The 21,044-nt window shown below is 39.2% G+C and overlaps 1 protein-coding gene across 7 annotated transcripts in view; it reads left to right on the top strand.

Annotated features, from left to right (window-relative positions):
* Nucleotides 1-21,044, top strand: part of LOC128686602 (integrin beta-PS) — a 74,079-nt gene that overhangs the window by 52,488 nt on the left and 547 nt on the right. For 6 of the 7 annotated variants that reach the window (XM_053773547.2, XM_053773556.2, XM_053773574.2 and 3 more), the window contains 9 exons: nucleotides 7,713-7,877; nucleotides 8,842-8,997; nucleotides 10,060-10,191; nucleotides 10,675-10,902; nucleotides 12,630-12,804; nucleotides 14,031-14,125; nucleotides 16,949-17,081; nucleotides 17,219-17,356; nucleotides 19,853-19,992. In XM_053773547.2, coding sequence (XP_053629522.2) covers nucleotides 7,713-7,877; nucleotides 8,842-8,997; nucleotides 10,060-10,191; nucleotides 10,675-10,902; nucleotides 12,630-12,804; nucleotides 14,031-14,125; nucleotides 16,949-17,081; nucleotides 17,219-17,356; nucleotides 19,853-19,992 — 1,362 coding nt within the window. The remainder of the gene's footprint in view (nucleotides 1-7,712; nucleotides 7,878-8,841; nucleotides 8,998-10,059; nucleotides 10,192-10,674; nucleotides 10,903-12,629; nucleotides 12,805-14,030; nucleotides 14,126-16,948; nucleotides 17,082-17,218; nucleotides 17,357-19,852; nucleotides 19,993-21,044) is intronic. The other variant, XM_053773565.2, reaches the window with a different exon arrangement.

Genomic DNA, 21,044 nt, shown 5'->3' on the forward strand with positions numbered 1-21,044 from the left:
GAACCAAAACCTAGTCATTGTGGTAGTCTACAAGCCTCCGGATGCAACATCCCAGCAATTCCAGGAACAGCTGTTAAAAATTGACCACTGTCTGGAAAATCTTCCAGCTCCTGCACCCAACATCTTGCTCCTGGGGGATTTCAACTTAAGGCACCTAAAATGGAGGAATATAGCAAATAATATTGTTGCAGTAATAACACCAGGAGGCAGCTCTGTTGAAAACTCACACTCACACGAGCTTTTAAATCTCTGCACAAAATTCAATTTAAACCAGCAAATAATAGAGCCTACTAGACTGGAGAATACACTAGACCTCATCTTCACTAACAATGATGATCTGATAAGAAATGTCACCATATCAAAAACAATATACTCAGATCACAACATAATTGAGGTTCAGACATGTATGCGTGGAGCCCCAGACCGACAAAATGAGACTAGTCACGAGGGAGCATTCACTAAATTCAACTTCAATAACAAAAACATAAAGTGGGACCAAGTAAACCAAGTCCTAACCGATATAAGCTGGGAAGATATACTAAGCAACACAGACCCAAACTTATGCCTAGAACAGATTAACTCGGTGGCACTCGATGTATGCACAAGGCTTATTCCTCTAAGAAAAAGAAGGAGTAGATGTAAAATAGAAAGAGACAGGCGCTCCCTTTACAGGCGACGGAAAAGAATAACAGAGCGGCTAAAAGAGGTCAATATATCTGAAATGCGCAGGGAGACACTGGTCAGAGAAATAGCAAGCATCGAACTTAAGCTAAAAGAATCCTTTAGGAGTCAGGAATCGCGGGAAGAACTAAAAGCCATAAATGAAATCGAAAGAAACCCAAAGTATTTCTTCTCCTATGCCAAATCAAAATCGAGAACAACGTCCAGTATTGGGCCCCTACTTAAACAAGATGGGTCCTACACAGATGACAACAAGGAAATGAGTGAGCTACTCAAGTCCCAATATGACTCAGTTTTTAGCAAGCCGCTAACCAGACTGAGAGTCGAAGATCAAAATGAATTTTTTATGAGAGAGCCACAAAATTTGATTAACACAAGCCTATCCGATGTTATCCTGACGCCAAATGACTTCGAACAGGCGATAAATGACATGCCCATGCACTCTGCCCCAGGGCCAGACTCATGGAACTCTGTGTTCATCAAGAACTGCAAGAAGCCCCTATCACGAGCCTTTTCCATCCTATGGAGAGGGAGCATGGACACGGGGGTCGTCCCTCAGTTACTAAAAACAACAGACATAGCCCCACTCCACAAAGGGGGCAGTAAAGCAACAGCAAAGAACTACAGACCAATAGCACTAACATCCCATATCATAAAAATCTTTGAAAGGGTCCTAAGAAGCAAGATCACCACCCATCTAGAAACCCATCAGTTACACAACCCAGGGCAACATGGGTTTAGAACAGGTCGCTCCTGTCTGTCTCAACTACTGGATCACTACGACAAGGTCCTAAATGCACTAGAAGACAAAAAGAATGCAGATGTAATATATACAGACTTTGCAAAAGCCTTCGACAAGTGTGACCATGGCGTAATAGCGCACAAAATGCGCGCTAAAGGAATAACAGGAAAAGTCGGTCGATGGATCTATAATTTCCTCACTAACAGAACACAGAGAGTAGTCGTCAACAGAGTAAAGTCCGAGGCAGCTACGGTGAAAAGCTCTGTTCCACAAGGCACAGTACTAGCTCCCATCTTGTTCCTCATCCTCATATCCGACATAGACAAGGATGTCAGCCACAGCACCGTGTCTTCCTTTGCAGATGACACCCGAATCTGCATGACAGTGTCTTCCATTGCAGACACTGCAAGGCTCCAGGCGGACATCAACCAAATCTTTCAGTGGGCTGCAGAAAACAATATGAAGTTCAACGATGAGAAATTTCAATTACTCAGATATGGTAAACATGAGGAAATTAAATCTTCATCAGAGTACAAAACAAATTCTGGCCACAAAATAGAGCGAAACACCAACGTCAAAGACCTGGGAGTGATTATGTCGGAGGATCTCACCTTCAAGGACCATAACATTGTATCAATCGCATCTGCTAGAAAAATGACAGGATGGATAATGAGAACCTTCAAAACTAGGGAGGCCAAGCCCATGATGACACTCTTCAGGTCACTTGTTCTATCTAGGCTGGAATATTGCTGCACTCTAACAGCACCTTTCAAGGCAGGTGAAATTGCCGACCTAGAAAATGTACAGAGAACTTTCACGGCGCGCATAACGGAGATAAAACACCTCAATTACTGGGAGCGCTTGAGGTTTCTAAACCTGTATTCCCTGGAACGCAGGAGGGAGAGATACATGATTATATACACCTGGAAAATCCTAGAGGGACTAGTACCGAACTTGCACACGAAAATCACTCACTATGAAAGCAAAAGACTTGGCAGACGATGCACCATCCCCCCAATGAAAAGCGGGGGTGTCACTAGCACGTTAAGAGACCATACAATAAGTGTCAGGGGCCCGAGACTGTTCAACTGCCTCCCAGCACACATAAGGGGGATTACCAACAGACCCCTGGCAGTCTTCAAGCTGGCACTGGACAAGCACCTAAAGTCAGTTCCTGATCAGCCGGGCTGTGGCTCGTACGTTGGTTTGCGTGCAGCCAGCAGCAACAGCCTGGTTGATCAGGCGCTGATCCACCAGGAGGCCTGGTCACAGACCGGGCCACGGGGGCGTTGACCCCCGAAACTCTCTCCAGATACATTGGTGATGCAGATTTCAATAACTATTAAGTACGGCTATATTTTATTAATTGGATAGCTTAGTACAAAAAGCATTTGTTTAAAATTTATGTTAAGAAAAACATTTAAACATAGTACTATTTTTATGACTAATACATTTCCTGCTTAAATTATATCAACCGAATCTTTCAGTGGGCTGCAGAAAACAATATGAAGTTCAACGATGAGAAATTTCAATTACTCAGATATAGTAAACACGAGGAAATTAAATCTTCATCAGAGTACAAAACAAATTCTGGCCACAAAATAGAGCGAAACACCAACGTCAAAGACCTGGGAGTGATCATGTCGGAGGATCTCACCTTCAAGGACCATAACATTGTATCAATCGCATCTGCTAGAAAAATGACAGGATGGATAATGAGAACCTTCAAAACTAGGGAGGCCAAGCCCATGATGACACTCTTCAGGTCACTTGTTCTATCTAGGCTGGAATATTGCTGCACACTAACAGCACCTTTCAAGGCAGGTGAAATTGCTGACCTAGAAAATGTACAGAGAAACTTCACGGCGCGCATAACGGAGATAAAACACGTCAATTACTGGGAGCGCTTGAGGTTCCTAAAACTGTATTCCCTGGAACGCAGGCGGGAGAGATTCATGATTATATACACCTGGAAAATCCTAGAGGGACTAGTACCGAACTTGCACACGAAAATCACTCACTACAAAAGCAAAACACTTGGCAGACGATGCAACATCCCACCAATGAAAAGCAGGGGTGTCACTAGCGTGTTAAGAGACCATACAATAAGTGTCAGGGGCCCGAGACTGTTCAACTGCCTCCCAGCATACATAAGGGGGATTACCAACAGACCCCTGGCAGTCTTCAAGCTGGCACTGGACAAGCACCTAAAGTCGGTTCCTGACCAGCCGGGCTGTGGCTCGTATGTTGGTTTGCGTGCAGCCAGCAGCAACAGCCTGGTTGATCAGGCTCTGATCCACCAGGAGGCCTGGTCACAGACCGGGCCGCGGGGACGTTGACCCCCGGAACTCTCTCCAGGTAAACTCCAGGTATATGGGTAAATGAAAATGGGGAGCCTTTAATTGAGCTATGTGTAGAAAGAGGTTTACCTGGAGTTTACCTGGAGGTTTGGTAATAAGTAATACATATTTTATGAAAAAGAGGATAAATAAATATACAAGGTATGATATAGCAGGAATGAAAGTAGTTTGTTAGATTATGTATTGGTGGATAAAAGGTTGATAGGTTGGTTCCAGGATGTACATGTTTATAGAGGGGCAACTGATATATCGGATCATTATTTAGTTGTAGCTACAGTTAGAGTAAGAGGTAGATGGGACAAGAGGAAAATGGCAACAAGTAAGAGAGAGGTGAAAATGTATAAACTAAGGGAGGAGGAAGTTCAGGTGAGATATAAGCAACTATTGGCAGAAAGGTGGGCTAGTGCAAGTATGAGTAGTGGGGGGGTTGAAGAGGGTTGGAATTGTTTTAAAAATGCAGTATTAGAATGTGGGGCAGAAGTTTGTGGTTATAGGAGGGTGGGTGCAGGAGGAAAGAGAACTGATTGGTGGAATGATGAAGTAAAGGGTGTGATAAAAGAGAAAAAGGTAGCTTATGAGAGGTTTTTACAAAGCAGTAGTGTTATAAGAAGAGCAGAGTATATGGAGAGTAAAAGAAAGGTGAAGAGAGAGGTGAGAGAGTTCAAAAGGAGAGCAGATGATAGAGTGGGAGAGGCACTGTCAAGAAATTTTAATGAAAATAAGAATAAACTTTGGAGTGAGTTAAACAAGTTAAGAAAGCCTAGGGAATGAATGGATTTGTCAGTTAGTAGATGGGGAGATGGAGGTATTGGGTAGATGGCGGGAGTATTTTGAGGAACTTTTAAATGTCGACAAAGAAAAGGAGGCGGTAATTTCATGCATTGGCCAGGGAGGTATACCATCTTTTAGGAGTGAGGAAGAGCAGGATGTAAGTGTGAGGGAGGTGCGTGAGGCATTACGTAGAATGAAAGGGGGTAAAGCAGCTGGAACTGATGGGATCATGACAGAAATGTTAAAAGCAAGGGGGGTTATATAGTGTTAGAATGGTTGGTATTTTTGTTTAATAAATGTATGAAAGAGGGGAAGGTACCTAGGGATTGACAGAGAGCATGTATAGTTCCTTTATATAAAGGGAAGGGGGACAAAAGAATTGTAAAATTTATAGAGGAATTAGTTTACTGAGTATACCAGGAAAAGTGTACAGTAGGGTTATTACTGAAAGAATTAGAGGTAAGACAGAATGTAGGGTTGCAGATGAGCAAGGATGTTTTAGAGTGGGTAGGGGATGTGTAGATCAAGTGTTTACATTGAAGCACATAAGTGAACAGTATTTAGATAAAGGTAGGGAAGTTTTCATTGCATTTATGGATTTAGAAAAGGCATATGATAGAGTGGATAGAGGAGCAATGTGGCAGATGTTGCAAGTATATGGAATAGGTGGTAAGTTACTAAATGCTGTAAAGAGTTTTTATGAGGATAGTGAGGCTCTGGTTATGGTGTGTAGAAGAGAGGGAGACTACTTCCCGGGAAAAGTAGGTCTTAGACAGGGATGTGAAATGTCACCATGGTTTAATATATTTTATTTTATTTTATTTTTTATTTGGACATGATACATAGTTGTACAAAGAAATATAGTGATTGGGTATACATGCCAAAAGCCCCTTGTAGGCAGAGCATTATGGGCAGGCTTAAGATTATAGATGGGGTTGTAAAAGAAGTAAATGCTAGGGTGTTCAGGAGAGGGGTGGGATTAAATTATGGGGAATCAAATACATAATGAGAATTGACACAGTTACTTTTTGCTGATGATACTGTGCTTATGGGAGATTCTAAAGAAAAATTGCAAAGGTTAGTGGATGAGTTTAGGAGAGTGTGTAAAGGTAGAAAGTTTAAAGTGAGCATAGAAAAGAGTAAGGTGATGAGGGTATCAAATGATTTAGATAAAGAAAAATTGGATATCAAATTGAAAAAAAGGTGAGTGGTGCATTGAGGTATATGTGGAGACAAAAAATGTTATCTATGGAGGCAAAGAAGGGAATGTATGAAAGTATAGTGGTACCAACACTCTTATATGGGTGTGAAGCTTGGGTTGTAAATGCTGCAGTGAGGAGATGGAGGCAGTGGAGATGTCCTGTCTAAGGGTAATGTGTGGTGTTAATATTATGCAGAAAATTCAAAGTGTGGAAATTAGGAGAAGGTGTGGAGCCTGTAAAAGTATTAGTCAGAGGGCTGAAGAAGGGTTGTTGAGGTGGTTTGATCATTTAGAGAGAATGGATCAAAGTAGAATGACATGGACAGCGTATAAATCTGTAGGGGAAGGAAGGCGGGGTAGGGGTCATCCTCGAAAAGGTTGGAGGAAGAGGGTAAAGGAGGTTTTGTGGGCGAGGGGCTTGGACTTCCAGCAAGCGTGCGTGAGCGAGTTAGATAGGAATGAATGGAGACGAATGGTATTTGGAACCTGACGAGCTGTTGGAGTGTGAGCAGGGTAATGTTTAGTGAAAGGATTCAGGGAAACTGGGTGTTTTTATATGACTGGACTTAAGTCCTGGAAATGGGAAGTACAATGCCTGCACTTTAAAGGAGGGGTTTGGGATATTGGCAGTTTAAAGGGATATGTTGTGTATCTTTATATGTATATGCTTCTAAACTATTGTATTCTGAGCACCTCTGCAAAAACAGTGATTATGTGTGAGTGAGGTGAAAGTGTTGGATGATGACAAAAGTATTTTCTTTTTGGGGATTTTCTTTCTTTTTGGGTCACCCTGCCTCGGTGGGAGACAGCCGACTTGTTAAAAAAAAAATATATGCATCCTTTTCTAATATCATCCCTATGCGAGAGCTGCCAATAGCTGCATGTTCCAATTTTGGACTAATATATGTTGTCAGCATCTTGTTCAGCATCTCTCCATCCATGTATTGAAAGGATAGAATATGCATTTTTCACAATTTCAGGTATATAATCTGATAATGCTAAAATAAAATTGCTAAAATAAAATTATTATTGTTATGAAAATTTCTAATTATTTTTTTTTTTGTATGATACTCAAATTTTTGTCTCACACACTTGTATTCTTTCTGGACTGATTTCACTCTCCATTAAATAATAATAATAATAATAATAATATTTTATTTTAGCATGATACATGTTTGTATAAAGGAGTATAGCAGTTGGTTGTACATGCCAAAAGCCCCTTTATATGCAGAGCATGACATTTATCAACAGTAAATTTTGTCATCCATCTGTCTTTCCATTTGTTCACTTTATCCAATTTGCGTTGTTAAGATTTAGTCATTTTTATCTTTTTCATGAGATTTTTTCATTATCCATGAACAGATCTGTGTAGTTTCCTGTTCCTTATAGTAAGGAAAATTAAAAACAGTATTCTCATGGAGAATTCTGTCAAAAGCCTTTTTAAACTCTGAGATAAATACTATCTGCCCATCCATTTTCTTTGTGACATAATAGTTGAAAACAGAATTGTGTATTAGCCAATAGGTTTTATCTCCCAAATGTTTTATTCACAATAACATGGTTGGAACAGTTCAAGAGATGAACCCTATGATGTTGTACTCACCTAGTTGTGGTTGCAGGGGTCGAGTTACAGCTCCTGGCCCTTCCTCTTCATTGGTCGCTTCCTGTATAGGTCTGTCCTTGACCATTGTCTTTAGTTATTTTGGCATAAGACTATTCTAATTCTGTTAACTCATTTTCACAGCTTTGGTTGACATTTTTTGTTATATGAGCTAATGACTTATTTTTCTAGTTTCACCTTTTGCTTCACTATTCCTGCACGATTGGCTTCTTTTATTGTTTTATACTGTACTGTTCCAAGTCTTTTTATCTCCTCTATATCACTTTTATTCTTTACATATTCCTTAGCCATGTGGCACAAGAATAGATTGTACATCTACTGTGATCATTCTTCTAGATCAGTGAAATGGCAGATAGTCGGCGCATGCAGCTAATCTTCGCCGTTACACAGGAGCAAGAACCTCTTTACTCTCACCTCAAAGAGCTCATCCCAAGGACCAGTTTCAGCATCCTGGAACAGGACTCCTCTAACATTATTTCTATCCTCACTAGTCAAGTAAAAGTTAGTGTAGTAATTCTTTTTTTAATTGATTTTCATAATATTTAACTAAGTTGCCAGTTCTGTGTTGTGGCTGCATTGGATTTTCTAGTTCAAGTTTAATATAAGTGGTGATTATTAGGTATTACTATAGATTATTGTTACATGAATTTGGTTGAATGAAACACAGGAATTGGCTTAAATTAGGACTCAAAATGGGCTAAATTACTAATTCCTAAGATCTGCACAAAGCATTGTGTATTGTGGGTTAATGAAATTACTGTATGCATTATTATATTCATGGGGGGAAAATGCTAAGCTTATATGGGTCATACAGCACTTGAGGAAATAAGAGGAAATCAGGTACATCCAAGAAAGGGAATTTCAGGTCCCATTCTTTAAATCAAGAGCCCCTTGGTGGCATCAGCAAACCTTCCATGAGGGGACAAATATACTATGTTGCAATACTTGTATTCGGTATTTTATTAAATTATTTGTGTTTGTATATAATCCCAGTGTTTGTGACAATTAAGCAAGCCTTCAGTTTTTTAATTTCAATCCAGAACTCATAAAAATTCTTTCCGGAAAGGCTTCTGGCAACTTCTGATATGACAATAAACCCTTTATTTAATGTGCTAATATGAGATGGGGGGGGGGGTAAGGGGTAGCAAGTGGCCAGTAATAGCAATTGTGGTGGATAAAGATGAAATTGCTTTTGCCATCATTGTAACAATAATGGGCAAAACTGTCACCATCCGACTTTGTTGCTCTGAATCAGTTGACCCACCGGCTTTTGTTCCATATTTCCAGTCATTTAAATCAAGGATATATTGTATTCCCTTTATTTTATATCTTTTATCATACAGTAAGCAGAATATTAGTTTTAATTAAAGTTAACTTCCCCAAATAATTTTTTAATTTCTAAGTTCAGCATGATATGTAAATATTCTGCTGATTTATACATAATTTCTGTGGTGTAATCTTACAGGATATCATCAATAGGGTAACAATAAATGTTGAAGGTGCTTCTGATGCCATCTCTGTGCAGCTGTATTCCAAGTGTAAGGATGAGAAACTGGAAGAACGCACACAGTGCAACAATTTGAATGCTGGAGATGAAGTTGAATTCAAAGTTGTTATACAGGTAGGTCATCTGTCATTATTCTTTGTATTAAAGTGACACTGTGCACCACCTACATGCCAGGTATCCTTTATGAAGCATGTCTGCACCTTCACGTATCAGAACATGGGAAGGAATGTATACATCATTTCAATAAGAATCAACCCCTCAAGGGAGGTTCCTTGATGCTGGTGAGGGGCTCTTGATCTAGGGAATTGGATCTGTGCTCCAATTCCCTGAATTGAGCCTGAATGCCTTCCACCCCCACCCCCACATGCGCTGTATAATCCTATGGGTTTAGCGCTCCCCCATGATTATAATAAGAATCAAAATTGTTATTAATAGCTAATATATTGTCCTGCTTTTATTTTATGCTTGTACTATTTGTAATGCCTTACTGCTTAATAAGTCACACTTGTTCAGTCAGACCTGTAATGCAGTATTAGGTTATTCTGCCATGGCCCATCATAGTCAAGTGGTTTTTAACATTGGCATCTGTGTTAGTAGACATCACAGTTAATAGCAGTGTATACCAGTAGTTCTCATTGTCTTGCTCAAACTAGTGATAATGGCATTAGTGAATATATTATCATATAACCACTACCTGTGTCAAGTGATTTTTTGCCTTGATGAATATAATAGCAAGCTTCAAGTAATTTGAAATCACAGAATGGGTGAGGCTTGAACTCATGGAAAGTGTATCCTGAATTATTATAATCAAGGGGGAAGTGCTAAACCTCACAGGCACACACTGGCCTCTGAATTTTCAGATTCACTTGCCATGGGTTCAGTACATGTATTAACAGAAATGCTATACTGTTTTTTAAGAGTCAGTCAGCATTTCAGCTAAAAATAATAAACTTTAATGTGAATGAAAATCATTACCTGCTAAATGGTGCTGCCAAGACCATAATCATGTCATATCAGGACTATGACCTAGAGAATGACAGAACTGTCACAACAGCAATGATCCTGTCAGCAGTGTTTAAAGGCTTAGGCATTAACACAGTTTCCCTTGTATCAAGCAAATAAATAATAAAGATGCTCTCTCATGCAGTATAGATGACCAATTAATATTGTTCTCAGGTGAACAAGTGCCCCAAAGACCAGGATGAGTGGATGATAACACTCTTTATCTCTCCTGAGGGCCACAAACAAGCTCTCACCATTGATCTCACTATGATGTGTGACTGCAAGTGTGAGCAACCTGGAGATCAGGTACGATGTATAATCATGCGGAAGTGCTAAATGGGTAGGGGTCATACATTACCTGTTTACAATAATGTTTTATCACTGATTACATCATTGCTTAGTTAATCTTAAGTTAATTTTAAGCCAGCCCGTAATGCTATGCATACAAGTGGCTTTGGCATGCTGCTCTTACCTGTATTTTTTTGTACCTCTGTATGTATGCTCAAATTACTAAATAAATAAATAAATAAATGAGGTTTGATCAAAGGAAAGGGAGGGTAACTCCAATAAGTTGAATCAGGAGCCCTTTGTCAGCATTAAGGTACCCCCTTTCCCTTTGCAGGAAAGAACTGTTGATAACTTTTAGGAAATTAAATCATAAGTCATTATTATGCTGGCTTCATTATACAAAGTTGACAGGCTTTGTATACCTAACCCAGTATAATAAAGTTGACTGACCTTATTATGCTAACTTTAGTATATAAGTTGAAACAGTTTATTATATTTCAGGGTTTTATTGTCAATGCTGATCAGTGTAGTAAAGTGGGAGACTATAAGTGTGGAGTGTGTAGCTGCCATCCTGGCTACATTGGTGATAAATGTGAGTGTGAGCTCAGTGGCAATGAAGTACAAAGCACGGATGAGTCGTGCAAACTTACTAACTCCTCACTTGTGTGCAGTGGTCAGGGAGACTGCATCTGTGGCATGTGTGTCTGCAAGACTCTCAGGAAACCAGAGGTAAACACAAAATTATCTTTCCTTTTCCTATTTTTTATATTTAGAAAACCAATAATGCCTGTTATTGTCAGTTCTTTACTGCTTTCGCATGTAACTGCATGACTAGCTAGATTTGTATGGCTAGTACTGTACAATATTGAGTATTATTAATTTTTAACACATCAGTCTTCAACCAACGTAGGGTGACCCAAAAAAGAAACACTAACTGTCATTCATTCAGTCAGTTTTGCCAGAAGTGTGTCAGCATCACAGCTCAATCAACCCCTCCTTCAGAGTGCAGGCATTGTATTACCTGTTTCCCTGAATCCCTTCATAGGCATTACCTTGCTCATATTCCAACAGCATGTCAAATTGTAAAAACCACATGCCTCCACTCACTCTTATCTAATATGCTACACAAGCCTATAATTGGTTGCCATTTTTTTCTGTTTTGTGTGTTGCTTCAAGAATGATCTTTTAATTAGATTTAAACTTTTGAAGACTGGTGCATCTTACTTAAAGGAAGGTTTGGATTGCACTTGTGGTGTGGTAAGTACCAGTCTGCCATATTTTTGGTGTTTAACTTGTAAACGGTCCAAGCAGATCTACATTCACATGTGTAGTGCTACAAAAGTAGATCTACGTTTTTTTTACATATTTTCAAATATAACAAAAAAAAGTAGATCAAAGTTTTTTTACACATTTTCAAATGTAAAAAAAAATAAAAAGAAGATCTCCTTTTTTTTTACATACTTTCAAATGTTGAAAAAACGTATATATATGTTTGGACCGTTTACGGGTTAATTCTTGACAGTGCCAGACGAGCCAAGATTTTTTTTTACTCATGGTCTCATTTATGTTTGGTCTCTGATTTTCATCATCATTATTATTATTATTCATAACAAGCACTGACTATATGGGTCATACAATGCCTAGGAAATAGAAGGGAGGTACGGTGATCAGGTTTGATTCATGGAAGGGAAGAATAACTCAAATTTCACTGATCAAGTGCCCTTCGGCATCAGTCAGTTTCCCTTGAAGTTGCTAATTTGAGTGGTCATGGTACTGGATTCAATAGTCAAGGTACTCTTTTGAGTAGGCAAGGTCTTGTATTTAGTTAAGGTGCTGTTTTGAGTGGTCAGGGCTCTGTATTAAGTGTTCAGGGCACTGTATTCAGTGTTTGGAGCACTGTATTCAGTGTTCAGGGCATTGTATTGAGCATTCAGGGCATTGCACTAAGTAGTCAGTATACTGTATTACATAGCCAGGATACTGCATAGTTTGCAACTACAATACACATCTTAGGTATATGGTGCAAGTGTTGTTGACATTGTTCATGTTTGATAATATACTTAACTTTGGATTTACCCATGATTAAGCTAGATATTTAGTAGGAGCAGAGTTACAGATCATGATATATCTTAGTTTCTTCCTTAGATAAAAAAAAATGTTCAGCAACATATGTAAAAATTGTTATAACATTGTAAAAAAGCTGTAGCTTTATAATAATAATTATTATAATCAAAAAGAAGCTCTAAACTTAATAATAATAATATTTTTGCTAGGAAACTTTTATTTATATTCAAATGCCAATAATTTCTAGTCATTAATTTTATCCTATATAGATTCAGTCTTTGACGATAACTTGTTGTTTCTGTTGTACCAGAATAATCCCATACAGTACAGTGTATGCAGAAAATAAGAGAACCAGTATTCACAGACTTTCTATCCACATTTTTCATTTTCAGAAAATTTGGGGAGATTTTTGCGAGTGTACAAATTACCAAGGCTGTACTAGTCCAAATGGGATCCTTTGTTCCAACAATGGTAATTGTGATTGCAATAAATGCATATGTAATTATGGATGGATTGGTCAGTTTTGCGAGTGTGAGAATGGTACTCAAGAAAATTGCATAAACCCACGTAAGTGTCTCCATCACTGTTATTTTTATTTTATTATCACACTGGCCAATTCCCACCAAGGCAGGGTGGCCCGAAAAAGAAAAACTTTCACCATCATTCACTCCATCACTGTCTTGCCAGAAGGGTGCTTTACACTATAGTTTTTAAACTGCAACATTAACACCCCTCCTTCAGAGTGCAGGCACTGTACTTCCCATCTCCAGGACTCGAGTCCGGCCTGCCGGTTTCCCTGAACCCCTTCATAAATGTTACTTTGCTCACACTCCAACAGCACGTCAAGTATTAAAAACCATTTGTCTCCATTCACTCCTATCAAACACGCTCACACATGCCTGCTGGAAGTCCAAGCTCCTCACACACAAAACCTTTACCCCCTCCCTTGCTGTATAGCCCTTGTGGCTTAGCGCTTCTTTTTGATTATAATAATAATTTACCCCCTCCCTCCAACCTTTCCTAGGCCGACCCCTACCCCGCCTTCCTTCCACTACAGACTGATACACTCTTGAAGTCACTTTGTTTCGCTCCATTCTCTCTACATGTCCGAACCACCTCAACAACCCTTCCTCAGCCCTCTGGACAACAGTTTTGGTAATCCCGCACCTCCTCCTAACTTCCAAACTACGAATTCTCTGCATTATATTCACACCACACATTGCCCTCAGACATGACATCTCCACTGCCTCCAGCCTTCTCCTCGCTGCAACATTCATCACCCATGCTTCACACCCATATAAGAGCATTGGTAAAACTATACTCTCATACATTCCCCTCTTTGCCTCCAAGGACAAAGTTCTTTGTCTCCACAGACTCCTAAGTGCACCGCTCACCCTTTTCCCCTCATCAGTTCTATGATTCACCTCATCTTTCATAGACCCATCCACTCCCAAATATCTGAATACATTCGCCTCCTCCATACTCTCCCCCTCCAATCTGATATCCAATCTTTCATCACCTAATCTTTTTATCCTCATAACCTTACTCTTTCCTGTATTCACTTGTTGTGTACTCTTATTCTTTACGATTTACATGACTTATAAGATGGAGAAGTTAGTGATGCTCCTCAAGCAACACCAAATTATTTTCTTTGATTTTTGTGTTTTCTTAATTCTCCATTTACCCTAGTTGTGTGTCTCACATTTGCATGTTGCAATTTACTCACCATTTTCTCATATAAGATGGCTATTTTAGTTTAAATGTTAACAATTTTATGCATGTATTTTTTTCAGAGGTACAAGAAATGTGCTCAGGTCATGGTACATGTGAATGTAATCAGTGCCGGTGCATCGCTCCGTACTTCGGCAAGTTCTGCGAAGACTGCCTTGTGAGCATTATTATTATATTACAAGGAAGTGCAGTACTAATTGGGAATCATAGTGCCTTGAGTATAGGAGGTAATCAGGCTTGATCCAAGGAAGGTGAGAATAGCTCCAGTTCCTTGAATCAAGAGCCCTTCCTGGCTTCAAGGCACACCCCTTGCAAGGTACCCTGTGAGCAGTTACCATTCTGATCTATACTGATTATGGAATTAGTAAATGTTGTGTGAATGTATTTTTTCTTAGTCTCAAATAGTTATTCATTTGAACAATTTGTAAATGTAACATTCACTTGTTGCATAATACTGAAGTACAGTAAGTCCTCTATGTCATGGGCCCCATATAATAAATTTCTATAACATATACATATGCAGAACATTAAATTCCACTATAAATCCTCCACTTAAACTACTACTTGACAGTTACAATAAAATGCAGTCACAATACAAGGCCTAAGGCATTTTTCAACATCCCTTGTGGCAGTCTCACATTATGCAAGAACACCATGCACATAAAGGGCCTGAAGATCTGGAACACGGTACCAGAACCAGAAAAGGATCCCCTGACTACTCATATACTCATAGATTTAGGACTTTGCTAAAAAATCATCCTATCTCTCAATACTAACCAATTCAACCAAAACAAATGATAATTAGTTATATTATGTGACCTCTAGACTTTTAAACTTCTGCCAGTCCATGAAATATTACTTCCTGAACCATTATTTGTAATATTGTTTTTATTATGTGTAACTTCAGGATTATTATTCTTAAAAATCTCCACCCTGATTACCTCGCATTAGTATTAAGATTAAAAACAATTTTAATACAGTTAACCACTACTATCTTGTCTAGTTTTAAGTAGTTACTATATTATTATCTGTCTAGTTTGTAGTTGTTTCTATGTATTAGGATCAGCAAACCAAAATTGTATTATTATTATTATAATCAAAAAGAAGCGCTAAGCCACAAGGGCTATACAGCGCTGCAGGGTAGGGAAGGAAGCGAGGGTATTGGGCGGCAGGAGGGGGGAGGGATGATCAGTAGGTTACAGAAAACAGCGGGGCAGGGGATAGTGCGGAGGTAGAGGGTAGCAAGAGATTGAGGTAGAAAGGGCTGAAGGTATCAGAGTTTGTGAGGTAAGTCAGTTGTTGCCAAAAAGTCAATGAGAGAGTCCGGATGAAAGGTGGGTCCATCAGCGAGAAGAGAAGGTAAAGAGAGAGCAGCGGAGCGAAGATGAGGATGGAGGTAAATTCTGCGTGCTCGTTGATAAAGTGGGAAGTCTAACAGAATGCGGCTGACTGATAATGGAACCTGACAATTCTCAGAGAGGAGCAGGGCGCCTCTCCATGAGATATCCATGAGTAAGACGAGTATGGCCAATGCGAAGACGGGAGAGTGTAGTCTCCCAACCTCGACACTGGTGACAAGAAGACGGCCAGTAACCTATACTCAGTTTAATAGATTGAAGTTTGTTACCGAGCATAGTAGACCAGCGTTGTTGCCAACGGGTGTGAAGGTGGGTAGCTATTACAGCAAAATAGTCTGTAAATGGGATACCTCTATATGAAACTGGTAGGTCATATACTGCTGACCGCGCAGCAGTCTCTGCCTGTTCGTTGCCCTGTACGTCAACATGACCAGGGACCCAACAAAAAACAATATCTTTATGCTTGGTAAAGATGCGGCGTAGCCAAAGTTGGATACAGAGGACTAAGGGGTGAGGTGTGTCAAATTTCTGTATAGCCTGTAAAGCACTAAGGGAGTCTGAGACAACCATAAATGATGACACAGGCATAGATGCAATATGGATAAGTGCTGCAAGAATGGCATACAGTTTAGCAGTAAAAATGCTAGCCGAAGATAGTAAATGCCCTCGTACGACACTGTCCGGAAACACTGCTGCGAATCCTACGCCGTCAGAAGACTTAGAGCCATCTGTGTACACTGCAATGGCATGAGAAAGAGTGGAAGTGGTCAAGAAAAAGAGAGCGGGAAGCGACCGTAGACAGTTGGGCTTTCGAGCAAGGGAGAGAGAAAGAATAGACACGAACAGCTGGAACTTCCCAGGGGGGTAGCGAAAAGTGAGATGCTTCATGAACATAAAAAAGTGGTAATTGAAGAGAAGACAAGAGCGAATGTAGGCGAAGAGAGAAGGGACGGAGTAAACAGGGGCAGCGAACAAATAAAGTATGTCTGCTAATATCAGTGACCATTCTATAAATGGAAGGATTGCGGAGATTATGAGAGCGTACATAGTAGCGAAGGCAATGGGCATCACGGCGATCGGATAAGGATGGAACGTTCGCTTCTGCATAGAGGCTCTCAACAGGGGAAGAGCGAAAAGCACCAAGGCATAAACGTAATCCTTGGTGATGAATGGGGTTAAGGCTAGAGAGAGTAGCAGGAGATGCCGCTGAATAGATCTGGTCACCATAATCAAGTTTCAATAAAATGAGGGTGGAAACCAAAATTGTAATTACGCATTGTAACCTTTACAAAGAAATAAATCTTTATCCAATACAGCAGATAAAATATTCAGCTGATAAATTCTTGATGCAGTGGATTACATTCACTGCATCAGGCATTTGTACATTAATGTTATGATCTTAGAAAATCAATTTCATTTTGGTATAAATGATTTTGGTTCAATAAACACCCCTTTCCCCCCAATTAGTATGTCATACCAAGGGTTCAATATACTGGATATTGTATATGCATTACAATCTTTTATAAAAACAGGATCAGTTTTAAATGTCAAGAAAGTATTGTTTGATGATGATTACACTATATAACCAAGTATACTTTTTAAAGCTGGTATTCACTCAACAGGAATGTCCTGGGAAGTGTGATGAATATAAGTCATGCGTCGAGTGTCAACTCTCCAGTGGAGAAGAGAGCTCTCTTGCCGACTGTCACACCAACTGTACGCTCTTTGACTTTACTTTGGTCGAGTCCATTGCAGGTGAACACTGGAGCTGTCATATGTCCTCTTGCATTATTCAAAAAGGTTTTAAAGCTTTTATCAAATGGCCATTATGTTAAAACAAAAAACTTACTTTTCCTAGTGTTTCCAAAATAATGCTGCAATTTTTGTTCCAGAAATGAGTGGACCCACTTGTACTTTCTTTGACAAAAACAATTGCAGAGTCCATTTCCTCTACAAGACAAGTACTGAGGGAAAACTGTATGTGTGGGTGCAGAAAAATTTAGAGTGCCCCACGTATCATAATATATATTGTAAGTACAGTATAAATGAATGAATGTGTGTGTGTGTGTGTGTGTGTGTTGTTAGTTTTTTTTGTTTTTTTAAACTAACAGTACACACACCCCCACACAGTTTAGTATCCATCTTGCGGGTGGTAGTTAAAAATGGGTCCAGGGACTGGGCTGCAAAGTTTTGATGGCTAAACAAGTTATACTTTTAAATTTCCTTCTTTTACATACCTTCCCAAATTCATTTACCATTGTTTATAGCTTCTCTTCAGAATCTTTTACAAGAACCACCATGTCATCAGCAAACAGCAACTGTGACAACTCCCACTCTGTACCAGATTCACCATATTTCAATCCCAAACCTCTCTCCAACAACCAAGCATTCACCTTTTTTTTACACCCCCATCTATAAGTACATCCAACACTCATGGTAACATTTCACAGCTTTATCTGGAAAATAATCTCCTCCTCTCCTGCAAACCCAAGCCTGTGCCTCACTATCCATATAAAAGGTTTTTACTGCTTTAAGTGACCTACTATCCATTCCAAACATTTGCACTAACTGCTATAGTGCTCCCCTATACACCCACAAATACATAAATACAATGAAAAGTTACTTACCATTATCTAAATATTGTTTAGTTACATGCTTCAGTGTAAACGGTCTACACTTTCCCTACCCTTCTTCAAACCTTATTGTTCCTCTACAATCCTCTCTATCTCACCCATAATTCTTTCAGTAATAGCGACATTTGACGAGTTTCAAGAGTTTTTCTTCTATTGGAGCCCAACCCTGGGCCAGGCTCATCTGGTGGTTCCCTGGTCAACTAGGCTGTTGCTGCTGACCTGTTGGCCCACATATCCATAATAGCCTGACTGATCTAGCACCATACTTTTCCTTGTATGCTCAACATGCTTATATCCCTTTAATTTTTACACTCTCTTATCCCCTTTTTCCCTTATACAATGGAACTATGCATGTTCTATGCCAATTCTTGGGTACCTTCCTCTCTCTCATGCATGTATTAAACAAATGCACCAACCACTCTGAAACTATATCTCCTTCTGCTTGTAACATTTGTCTTCATCCCATCTGTCTCAGCTGCTTTACCCCCTTTTATTCTGTCCACTGCCTCACACACCTCCCCCACACTCAAATTTAGCTCTTCCTTGCTCTTAATAGGTGTTATACTTCCCTGCTTAATGCAAGAAATCGATGCCTCTGTCTCTTCATCAACGTTCAGCAACTCAAAATATTCATTACATCTTCCCAGTACTTCCACCTCCCATCTTTGTTTTTAACAATTAAATCCACTTGTTCTTTAAACTTTCTCAACTTACTGATCTCACATCAAAACTTTTTCTTAATCTCAGCAAAATTTGTTAAAACCTCTCCCACTCTCATTACCTCTTCTTTTGCACTCCACCACCACTCTTTAAACCTCTATCACTCTCCATGTGCTTCTCCTTCTGTATATCATATCTACATACACAAATAACCCGCACATAAAAGAGAGAATAAGCTTACGGCGACGTTTCGGTCCGACTTGGACCATTTACAAAGTGTGACTTTGTAAATGGTCCAAGCTGGACCGAAACGCCGTCGTAAGCTTCTCTCTTTTATGTGCGGGTTATTTGTGTATCGTTCCAGTCATGGTATTGTGCCGTTTTTTTGTTATTCAAATCTACATTGTAAAAACCTTTCATATACAAACTTTTTCTCCCTGACCACCCTCATTACTTGTTCTACCAATTCTTCCTCTTCCTTCCTGCACTCCCCCCTCCTATATCCACAAACTTTTGCTGCACACTAACAGTAATTCTTTATATCTTACCCTATCTCCTTTAATTTATAAAATTTCAGTTCTGTTACCCACCGATGACATTCTCCTTGTACCTCATCTGCCTTTTTTTCTCGCTGTAGCTGCTACTCAGTAATGATCTATCTGTGACCCCTCTAAAAATATGCACATCCAGAAGTCTATCCATCAACCTTTTATCTGGACAATACTTCAGCAAGTTTGCACCTCCTCCTAATCTAGCTACAAATTCTCTGCATATTTACACCATACATTGCCCTTGGACAGAACATCTCCACTGTTTCCAGCCTCCACCTTGCCGCAACATTCACAACCCATGCTTCATACCTATATAAAAGTGTACTGCTATGCTCTCGTACATTCCTTTTTTTTTTTTTCCTCCACAGATGCCTCACACCCATCTTTTTCCCCCTTCACCATTACCTAACCTGTTTCTTACCCTCATCACTTTGCTCTTTCCTATGTTCACTTTTAATTTCCTTTTACATACCCTCCCAAATCCATCCACAAACCTTTGCAACTTTACAGCATCTCCCAAAAGCAGTGACATCAGCAAAAAGCAACTGTGACAATTTTAATTTTGTATTTTATGATGTTCAAAGCATGTATCTATGTATGCATGCATTACGTGATATTCATTAGCCTTGTCTTTAAATCGCAACATTAAAAACCTAATGATGTGAATATTTTTACATTGCAGTTAGTGTGTTAGGAGTCTTGATAGCTGTGGTGGTTATTGGACTAGCTACAATCATTGCCTGGAGGATCATAGTTTCTATCCATGATAAGAGGGAGTATGCAAAATTTATATTGGATCAACAAAGTGCCAAATGGAGTGAGGTAAGTTCTCATTTTATCAGTTTAGGGAAGATTTTAATATATTTTTGGTTAGCCAAACATCACTATTTTGAATTATCATCATAACAGGTTATATTATTATGATTATAATAATTCAGCTTTCATGAAAGTTTGAGAGTTTTTGCAAGATAATTATTATTATAATAAAAAAGAAGCGCTAAGCTACAAGGGCTATACAGCGCTGTTTTGCAAGATAAATGTGTCATCAAATGCACCTCAGACAGGGAAGAATTAGACAAAAGAAAACAGCCTTGTATCATGCTCACATGGTCTCTGTTTTTAAGTGGATACCTTAAGTAGCATCAAAAATAGTTCAAAGGGAGTGTTTTTTTTTTTTTTTGTAATGTTCAGTTATTTTTCCTAATTTTTAGCTCTATCAATTTTTTTTTGTTGCTTTTGATAACTTTTTTTTTTTCATAATTTTTAGTTATATTCCATATTGAATAGTCTTAGTGAAAATATGAGCTTCCTCTGTTAGGCATTACTGGGAAAGGAGGGCCTCATATGATGGTAAAATGATCTGATTTTACATTTTTAAGGTTGCAAAGATCATTAGGGCCAGTATTTTTTAACACATCAGCTGTTTCCCACCAAGGCAGGATAGCCAGAAAAAGAACTTTCATCATCATTCACTCCATCACTGTCTTGCCAGAGGTATGCCTACACTAGTTATAAAATTGCAACATTAACACCTCTCCTTCAGAGTGCAGACACTGTACTTTCCATCTCCAGGACTCAAGTCCTGGAGATGGGGATATAATAATGTAGTTATATTCATAATCACATGTTAATAGGAGTTAGGCATCAGGCTTTTACTGTACCATTTGGTCTATATACTATATAAAGGATGCATCTTCCAAGTTTTATTAGGGTTCTTACTAATATTACAGTTATGGTTCTTTACTGTACCAGGAAGTCTCTAGTGTCTTGTATATATGGATATAAATTTGATATGGATATACAGTGGTACCTTGGGATACAAATTTATTTCATTCCAGAAGGCTGTTCGAGTGCCGATACAGAACGAATTTGTT

This window comes from Cherax quadricarinatus, chromosome 1, assembly GCF_038502225.1.
Source record: "Cherax quadricarinatus isolate ZL_2023a chromosome 1, ASM3850222v1, whole genome shotgun sequence".
Taxonomy (NCBI): Eukaryota; Metazoa; Arthropoda; class Malacostraca; order Decapoda; family Parastacidae; genus Cherax; species Cherax quadricarinatus.